Raw genomic sequence first — 10772 nt, 5'->3', positions numbered from 1 at the left:
AAAAAAAAAAATTTTCAACGCAAAGGAGCCCTGAATCTTCGTTGATTTGTCCAATCATTTAAAGACTGAAAATAAAATTAATATTATTTTAAACAAATACTTTTTCATATATTCACCTATACATACTTCTTTTCATTTCCGCGCACTTCCACTAGGTCCAACCACATTAATTAACTTTGCAGCCAATTTCTCGGATAAATATTTCATTTGCTATTTATTTGTCAGAGTTAATTTTATTTTTCTTTATTTCCATGCGAAATAATAATTCAATTGCTTCTGGGGGTATTTGCAGTAATCTCTTTTACGAGTTATATATACACAAAGAATGATATATTAATTGTTATATTAAAATAATAATAATATTTAATAATGTCAAAATGTTTTCTATTTTGAAATTTTTTTTTTTATTTATATGCCATCCGGCCATATATTTTCTCTTCTTTTTTCACACTTCAAATTATGATTTTCATAAGCTAACAAACCTGTTTTACCACAAAATTGTTATTGGAGAGTTTTGTTGTCAATTTTGGTTTAGAATACGAAATGTGGTACAAAGTGACAACAACTATAATAATAAAACATAAATTTTATCAAATTAAGGCTGCTCATGTTGCTAGTAATGGGATTGATTACTTCATACAACGAGATGTAAAATTATCTGGAAATTGAAATGCTGTGTTGTGAAAATGATCCGTCTATGGGCTATATGGGCAGTGTGGATGAGAAACTTACTTAGCTATTATGTCAGCTGGCTGGTGTCTTCTTGCCCCAGCCATCCTCGGGAAAATGAATGCAAACTAACGATTACTTAGAGAAAACTTATGGGCGGATCGCCGTGGTCCCTCCGTTACGCTTAATGAAAACAGTAATTAGTGAAAGGTTGCGGCTCTTTCTATGTGGGATTTGCATTGTCAATACACGGTCTTCCAATCCTGACGTTGGTAAATGTAGATATAAAAAAAAGAACATGACTCTCTTTCACGCTTCAAATTTGGATAGTTTCTGCAACGTTGCGACAAATGAAATCCAATATCTTGACCATTTCCGTAGCTTATAAATTAAGAACGTACAACAACCTCGAGGTTGACAATAAGCGTAATTCATAAAATCGAGAATTCTGCATGCTGCTGCAAGTTAGCGTGACAGGAAGGTTTAACAAGTTTCGAGAGTACGAATCGCATAATGAGGTACTCCTATGCTTGACGGTTTAGAGGTGGATAATCTCTGTAGAAGTTGACGAAGTCGAAACTTTCAACAGTCACTCCTTTTGCTCCTGCCCTGATCTGACCTAACGATTAAGCGCTGCAGGCTTTAGGACAAATTATATTCCCATCTATGGCAAAATGTCCCTCAATGTCGAATTGTTTTTTCAAATTTTAAATAGTATCCTTAATGGAAGGCCCTTTGTGAAGACCTTTAAACGGGAATGGTCGTAACGGTGGTCCACTTTAACGTTTATCCTTGGACGAAAACAAGTCGACATATCAAAATTTAATTCAGAATATGATTGAATCGATCGGTATAGCAAATACTGGATATATAATTAGCTCCTCTGGGGCCTTACATGCATCCGTACCAATTGCACAGTATATTATCTGAAACAAATATGCTTGCATCGAATCTCTACTTCCTATAAGGAGGCTAGATGGAGTAAATGTTGGACAACTTCAGTCTCCAGTGCTTATTCAATTAGATGGTCTCGCAGTCATTCCCAATTGTCATATGTTTGTGTCTGAACTCCTTAAGCTGTTATATGTAAGAGTGAATACGTCAGTATTATACAAAAAATTTGTATACATTTTCTGAAGTTCATTGTCACATTTTCTTAGCGCAAAGAAAAATCGCAAGACTCGTACACTTCGTTTAGTTTGGAGACAAAACGCGGACTTTGGCCGAAATCTTTAAAAAGACATTGGAATTTGGTATTGAAAGCTGTTAACTCAGAGTATGTTTAATATTCGCTTTGAAATTCCTCTGCTCCAAATATTTCCTCTTGTTATTAATTAAATATTTATTTTTTTCTTCTTTCGTTTCTCCTTATTTTTTGTGTTTAATACAAACGTAATAAAAATTTTTACTGAACTTTTCCCGATTTTTCATTTTTCTTTTTTAAAATTTATATAAAAAATGTACATCTGTTGTTGTTATTAATATTGTTTTGTGGTTATTGTAGTTGTTGCTTAATGTGCTGTCTTTATATAGAATTTGTTCATATTTTAAAGTTTTTCTCCTATAGAAAAAAAAAAAAATTGAAACTTTTTTTTTGTTAAAATGCTCTTCCTAAAACGATCCCATTCGATGAGATTTGTCGGGTAAACAAAAAAAATTCCTCTATTTTTCGAAACCAATTAACTGATTTCATGCACTTTCGTAAGCGGAAAACGTATCCAGACCGGACTGAGAGGTGGGAAGAGTTATTTATACAAATTAAAATAAAAAAAAAAAAAAAAAGAAAATCTGAACGCAAAAACATTACATAATAAATAATTATCAAGCAAAATAATAATAAACAATTATTTGTCCCCCCTCCCCCCAATTTTTACCTATTGACAGGCGAGGGTATGTAAATGTGTATTATGTGTTTGTGTGGCTTTAACATACTACCAAAGTATTTGTGTTGTGTCGTAGTTGCTTTTGTTTTTGTTTTTTTTTCTTTTTTTTTTTGTTTCATATTGTTATACATGATATTGGAAGGAAATGCTTTTCTCAAAAAACTGTTGCTTTCACGATGGTGGTGGTGGCATAGGTGACCATTACGAGCCAAATTTAAAAGAAGTGGGCACCGTTTGTTGGGTAAATGCAAAACCACCACGTTTCTCTATTAATTTTGATTCTTTGGCTGCTTTACGTTGATCAGCGGTTACAACAACCTCTTGCAATGATTTTGCTTGTTCCGATGTCAAAGCAGAAGTTAATACAGCGTACCATGCTTGATCTTGATTTGAAAGCGCTGAAAATATTGAAATAAAGAGTGTTCAAGGTTTTTTTCGCATCTTAGACAAAATCTACGATGCCCGCCACACCACCTTACAGTACAGAAAACTGCTTCCAGAATGATTTCTTAAATTTCTAACTCAATTCATACAATTCTAAGTTTCAATTTGACAGATTGTCATAGATATACATATACATATATGTATATATCATTTGTACTGCAAAGTACTTCGTTAACTGCAGATTTGCAGATGTGCGCCAAGTTTAAGATAAATCTGTGCTCTCCGCTGTAAGTTGCAGTTTTTGTTCACCCATAATCTATACTGATTTTTATCGATCAATTCATCGTTGAAGCTTTTTATCACAATAATTGCAATTGCGAGCGTTGTAACAACAGTAGGACGGACAAATGAATATTACGAAATCGACTCCGAGTCTTGTATTAAATTAAAAGTGTACAATCTTTAAGGAATTTGATGAATTTTTCTAGATCTCACAAAAGAAAGGACAAAAGCGGTAGAGCCGCAAATTGAGTATCAGAAAAAAGCGTGGCATCCGTTGGGCATTGAAAAAAAAAATATTTATATAAATTCATATCACACCTGTTATAACTTCTTTAAACGTGACATATTCATCGATGGCATTGTCCGCTTCTTCGTCATCGATAGGTGTGGTGAACGCCTCTAAGGCGGTTTCATTTAGATCGTCCAGTGATTCTTCTTCTTCATCATCCGACTCGTCGTCTTCGTCTTTAATTTCAGCCTTCATATCAAAGCCAGCCTCGGCGGCTTTAGTTTTACTATAGTCAGCAATTTGCTCCAAATAACCCGAAGAAAATTCTCTTATATCATCTTCATCACTTGACAAGGCTTCTACACAGAAAAAAAGATGTTATCACTACTTTTCGCATATAGAAACGGTACGAATTTACCTTCACATTCCTCATCTTCCTCTTCCTCTTCGCCTTCTTCTTCCTGAGCTCTTGATTCGTAGGCACGTTTTAAACCATCAAAAAGTAAAATTAGAGACGGGATAATTTTACCAGATACCTCACTCAATACAGCCGGTTTAGCTTCACCCAATGAGATTAATGTACACAAACCTAAAACGCATAGCTTGCGGTCGTGGATACTATTCAATATAAAGAAAGGTGAAATATGAGGTTACGCTCATTACTAGCGGATAACAATTTTCTCGCATGAATTATCTGCGGTCATCGTTGATGAATAATAATAAGATTATTTTGTGAAGCACTTAACGCTTAAGGCACTAAGCACTTAAGGATTATTACATTTATCTTCATCAGGCACATTTTTTTTCTTTTTTGTTCTAACGATCGTTATACTTGGTGGCTAGAATACGGCTAGACAATGCCGCGATATAATTTGATTATTATTCATCGATGTTGGTTACAAGTAATGCGAGGTAATTTTTAATAAAATTTACATTTTATGCCTTAAAAAGATGAACAACTTACCCTAAGAAACAATCAGCATCGTGCAACCATTGCTTTATAAAATGTGATGCTATAGGTTCATTATTTGGCTCTGACATCTTGTCCAGAATGGACAGTAATAACTGCGGATTATAATACAAAGCAGCGATAACCACCTTAAATAGATTTGAAGTAAAAGAGAGAGAGAAAAAAAAAAGCAATCAAAAAATATATATTATAAAAGTATTTAATATGCAAGCACGCACGCGGTCATATTACCTGTAAACACATGGTACGCAATTCAGATGATTGCACCTCACGCGTTAAACGCGATAAAGCCAATTCAACAAACATTGGTATAACGGAATCGATTTGCCCTTTACATTGCAAAATAATAACTTCCAATAACTTTGCTGCATGGCATTCGGGATCTTCACCAGGATTGCTAGTTAACATCTATTTTTTTTTTAAAATAAAATTGAAAAATTAATAAAATTTGTTATACTTAAAAACTGAGCATTGAATTACTTACGGATTTACACATATCAAACATTGCTAATAAACGGTTGGGATTCGAGAGGAATGCTGGTGTATCTACGGTAACATAATTGTGCAAAGCTGGCATGATATCAATAAAATAATCCATGCCATCCTTTTTGAAAACCTGATAAATTAGCTCTAGCATTTGCCACATCTCCGCTGATATTGATTTAGCAGTTAAATCGTAAACCAATGAGAAAGTCTCTTCATAGAAATCTATTCAAAAGAATAATTTAAAAGGATCTTAAACAAATAATCAATTAACTTATTTACGAAATCTTTGATAAGATTCATATTATTGCTAGGTGTTTTGGATTGTTTGGAAAAACATTTCGTCTTTTTTTTTTGAAAATGAAAGACAATTTTTCTATATTGGATAAATATATTGTTATGAACGAACGAATTCGTTCTCTTAGCGATTTTATCAATTGGTTATTCATCGGTTTGCATCTTGACTAATGACTTTCCAAACAATCCAATAATAATAAATGAATATTCATATACTATATTAAGTAAGTATTCTTTCAACAGTGCAATAATGCCAGGCATATGCATAATAGATTTGAGTTATTACTAAATATTATTAATAAATGTATTTCTATTTAATTTATGGATGGCATATCTTCCATTATTAATAAAAATATTTGAGATAATTATTTGAAATATGATGGCATTCAACTTACCGGTGATATTATTTTGAAATATATGTCCCACCACATTTATAACAATGGGATGTAAATTGTTTAAAACCTCCGGATGATCTTCCATTACGGTTAGTAAAGTCTCGATAGTGTTTAGTAAACCCATAGCCGTAATCGCTTTCTCATCTCCACTGTCCTCGGATTCTAATACCTGACTGAATGTGGTTGCTAAATGTTGGCAGATTTCCATGGCTACTGGCAGTAATTGTTCCGAAAATGTACAAACAATTTTTTGCAATACATTGGTCAGATCTTCATTTTCCGTTTCACGTATAATTGTTAAGAGCTCTTTGGTAATTTCCTTAATTTGATTTTCGACAAACGGGGCAGCCTCATTTTGAGAGCTTAGGAACATTTGTAAGCCAATTGCAGCCTCCACCTTAACCGGCAATTCATTATCATTCAAAAGGCAATAAGTGGTTAAACGCATAATTTCGGCCAAAACATGAGGATTATTCAATTTAATGTCACAGAAATAATGTAATACCCAGCAGGCCCGTGCACGCATATGACCAGCCGGATTACGAAATTCAGGAAAAACATGCGTAGTAAGCATCGTCTCCACCTGATCACGATAAATGCGTCGTTTTAATAGTATATCAGCCAATGTGCCAATCATATGCAAGGCACCATCTTTTTGTTTATTATCGGCGTTCGGTGAGGTAATTATCTACGCAAAATGATAAATGAATACGAAATTTTTTATTAAAGCATCTTATGTCTGTGTAACATAATTACAATTTTACCTGCATTATAATGTTCATCGTTTTGGGTAGAATGCCTTTGCGTTTTTTACAACATGAATGTAATAATAACTGGGCAGCTGGTACCGGTGTAGCATAGTCTTCAAATATATCTGCCGAAAGTTAAGAAAGAAAGAAAAAAAAAAGAAAAAAAAAAAAACAAATCTAACGTAAATTAAATTTAGAATTGAATTTCAAAGCACATACCAAATTTCAAACGTATGAATTCATGCGGATCAGTTTCCCACAATTCTTGATCACTATCGGTAAAGGACATGATAGGAAATATCACGTCTTGTATAATAGCTAACATATGAGGTTTTATTAATTTCCACGAGTAGGCATGGCTTATTCTGTAAAAATGAAAAAAATTTCAACAAAAACAAAATCTACCGATTTCGTTTTTTTTTTTTTTAAATAAAGTAGAAAATGGGAAACACTGACGCATTTTTGAGATAAGCGAGAACATCAGAGAGCACCCGAGGTGAAACATAAATGCGGTTACGGTATTGATCAAGTATCTTTAGCATAACTTCCAGAACACCTTGTGTAAATGTCGGTAAATACCAATCAGCAAATTTCTCATATTTTTCACTAACGACGCTACGAGGACTGCCATAGCTGTGTAAAATATAAATAGAGTTTTTTGTCTTCGTTCTTTATAATAAAAATTTGTATAAATATTAATTACTTACCGCTCGAACATACGTAGCATGATATGTAAAGCCCATTTTTTGGTTTTCCACCATGGAAATTCCGGTTTCTCATCATCATCCAAATGCGAGCAATCGGGTAAAGTACGATCGGCGACTTGCCGACAAATTTCCATCCATTGCGAGAACATTTCCTTCGTTATCAAATCCAGGGGCAAGGAGTATTGTGTTAAGGCATAATAGATTTTCAAAATCTGTTTTTGCAATAGCACCGATTGCTCCGATTGATCATTCATGAGGGTAACCATTAATTGATATAACATGGGCAATAATAAATTCATGGCCTCATTTAAAGGTACACGTTCCTCGGAACGTTTATACTCGTAAGTCTTGATTAATTGATACATCGTTAATAGTGCACCGCTCCAAGCGTTCACATCCGGGTTTTGCAAATAAATACTAATATTATCAACTACTTGAGTCCAACGTCCAGGAAAATCATTTTTGATTATATGATTAACGCAGACCGCTAATTGATTCCTAATAAAATAGAAAAGCATTGGGATATAAAAAGTAAAAGACTAACTGTTAGAGTAGTTACAGTACTTTATTAAATCGGGGGCGTGTACGATGGCATCCACTATTGAGCCACGTATCATTGCGCGATCCTGTTCATGTATTGAAAAACGTATTGGTTCACCGGGTTTAACCTCATGATCGGCCCAACTGCTTGTTATAAGATTTTTAAGATAAACAGCTCCAGCTTGACGCACCGGTTGCTCCAAATTATTTTGCATAACAATTTGCAAAATAGTCGGCACAAAGCCAATGATTTTATGTATCTATTGTATGTGATATGGGGGGAAAGCAAAAAAAAGCGAAATTATTAGTAAAGGAAGAAGAGATTATTTAATAAAATTCTTCTCCAATTATTAGACAATGAGTCATTTATTTAACTAAAACCACACCATATGCTTTTCTTTTTTTTTTTTCTGCTTTCTTTTTCATGTTATTAACGTTTTCTATATATATATATATATATATGCATGCAAGTGAGGCAGGCAAGTGAGAGAAAGGAAGGTACGTGTTCAAGTAATAGATAATAAACTTTTTTTTTTCTTCTTTCAACAAATTATTTGCAGGCAAAATATTTTATTAAATGTATTTTAAATTAGGAAAGGCATACAATTTATAAAGGGTCGACATGTTCGAACAGAGATCAGGTCATAGAACAGAAAAAACAAAAAAAGCATAAGCAAGAATAGATGCTCAGTAGTAGTAATGGAAACGTCTCGTTTTAAGATAAAAATTATTTTCATCTTTCAAATTCATATGCAAAGAATTTGAGCAAAAGATTCAAGTTAGTATTTCGGGGAAGACTGCCCTTTGAACTCAATTCTTTCACTACTTAACATGTCGAGCATTATTCATTTTAAATGAATTTCAGAAGAATTAAAATGTTGTAAATCAAGCCATGTGCATATGTTATAATTTTTTGCCTTAAAACTTGGTAGGTAGAGTTCGTGTCCACTCATCGGGAGCGAGCTTAGTTCATTTGGTAGTTGAAAAGGCTTTTGAATCTCGTCTACTACATTATTACGGTAACAAACCCAAACTCATTGGCTTGAAAAACGATTCCTATTTCGGTTATGTTGTACCGCATAAAACCGCGACATCTTCAAGCATCAAGTCATGTCATATGATTTTGAAATTGTTTTATTTGAATTGAATATTAGGCCACTATAAAACTAAGATGTAAAAAATATGGTTTTCAGGCAAGATCCGAGTTGGGAGTGTCCAGTTCTTGATCATCGATATAAAATAGGATTCGTACGTGTGTGCGATCTCATTTTCTTGGTTCTTTTTAAATAACTATTTAACTGGTAGGGTATAATTTTTTTTCCAAAATTATCGTTAACATTGTATTACAAAAAAGAAGTTTCTTTTAAAGGATTTGAAAAATATATGTTACTATGGAACTTTACAGGATTCTAGTGTTTGCCTATAGTACTCTAGTTCTATTACATAGATTTAAATGAATTTTTATATATTCTAACTATAATCTGATGCTGATTCTGTGAAATAGTGAATTAACAATTTTTTATATACTTTCTCGACGAGAGCCAGCAGCACTTTGTATCTTTGATTCTTGCGGAAAAGTACGTTGAAAAACTCTTCTTTTTTACTTTTTCACAAAATAATATATTTTTCCCTCCTCTTCTAGCAAGAAAGCCATGCTCGGTATATGTAATACAAAACTGAAATTTAGGGCAATTTGGTTGAGAGCACTGCATCCTAATATGGGAAAGTCCACAATAACTTAAAAATGTCTTTCTAAGTAATTAGTAGGTGCCAACTACAAAAACTTTCTTTACTTACTTGAACTTAGAACCACAAAATTCAGAATGCACGTCAGCGATATTTAATACCTATTTTAAGTGGCATAATGGACTACTTCTTTACTTGCCCTGTGCTCATATTTCTAGCAAAGTTGATGGGATAAAGTAAAGAATTCTTCTAGACCGTAAGATTTTCAATTTGAAACACAAATCCCGTCGGCCTTCATTTCAGCAAGCATTTTTATAATTAATGAGAGGGGTTTGTTTTTATTTAAAATAACTGAATGCTAACGCTATGAGTATTTTTTCTTTATTATAATTATTGTTTACTTTCTTATATTCAATTAATTTGTATTGAAGATTGGGGGTTTATTAAAAATAAGCAATTCCTGCTTATCCTTTGGTATTTTGTAAAATTTTTTCCTTATCTACAGAAATAATAACAAAACACTATACGTGCATATGCATGCATGTTTTTTGTGGTAAGAACAAGAGAAAGAGCAAATATAAAGAAAATGAAAACATAAGGGAAATGAGAGAAACTTATTTTTCTAATAATTTGGACATTTCAATTTTTCAATGGAATTGACTTTTATTTAAGTTAAAAAAATTTTTTCTTCTCTTATTTTTAAACACAATATAATTTTGGGAACTTTTAAAGAGTAAGAAGCACATGTTTTTTAAGTTTAGAAATGATTATTCATTATGAGAACATTTTGTATGCAAGACATTGTGTGCCATCCGCCATTAAGGCGGCATTTGATTAGCAAAGTACCACACAAACTTCTTAACCTTCACATAAATAAATTTTCTGGCAATTGATTTGTAATCATTGTATGAGGGTTATTCTTGCGAATGAAATTGATTTGAGGGCTATTTTTGTGAGTAAAATTATTCTGAGGGTCATAATTATGGAAAACCTGGAAAATGTTTACATGATATCTAGATGTTTCTTTTCTTTTTCTTTTCTTAGAAAAAATATTATGGTACATTATCTAGCACATCAATACTAACCTGCGACAATTGTTCTTCAGCTGCCTTCCTCTGTTCCACATTTGGATCAATTGTTGCACGCAACAATTCAGTCAGTTTTTGTGGATCCATATTATTAAGGAGAATTGAATTAATTCACTGAAATCAATAACTGCTACTGGTTTAATGTGTTCGCAAATGATCAATAATAATAAGTGAAAAATTTTTAACTAGTTATTTTTTTTCAGTTTCAAAAATGATAAATTTCAAGAGAAAATTATAATAATAAAAATCCAATTCGTTGCGACAATCTCAAAAAACGTGTTTAACACCCCAGCCGACAAAAATTAACTTAATATCGTTGTTTTAGCGAATCAACGAACAAAAAAAAATCACATGGTTGTATCAATTTATTATGATTATAATAAGCATTCTTTGTAATTAGTCGGAAATTA

At 32.7% G+C, this 10772-nt stretch overlaps 1 protein-coding gene across 1 annotated transcript; it reads right to left on the bottom strand.

Annotated features, from left to right (window-relative positions):
* Nucleotides 1-2637: 2637 nt before the first annotated feature.
* LOC119631745 (importin-7) lies at nt 2638-10449 on the bottom strand. Its single transcript, XM_038024219.1, has 13 exons — nt 10360-10449; nt 7613-7848; nt 7049-7546; nt 6798-6974; nt 6561-6706; nt 6357-6466; nt 5593-6280; nt 4902-5125; nt 4649-4825; nt 4412-4545; nt 3866-4065; nt 3537-3806; nt 2638-2950 (listed from the first exon to the last, which is right to left on the bottom strand). Exons 1-13 carry the CDS (start codon nt 10447-10449, stop codon nt 2754-2756), a joined length of 3147 nt encoding a protein of 1048 aa, XP_037880147.1. The 3' UTR covers nt 2638-2753.
* Nucleotides 10450-10772: the final 323 nt, after the last annotated feature.

Source organism: Glossina fuscipes, unplaced genomic scaffold, assembly GCF_014805625.2.
Source record: "Glossina fuscipes isolate IAEA_lab_2018 unplaced genomic scaffold, Yale_Gfus_2 1, whole genome shotgun sequence".
Classification (NCBI taxonomy): domain Eukaryota; kingdom Metazoa; phylum Arthropoda; class Insecta; order Diptera; family Glossinidae; genus Glossina; species Glossina fuscipes.
The sequence above is the reverse complement of the archived record's forward strand: the minus strand, read 5'-3'. Positions and strand labels throughout refer to the sequence as shown.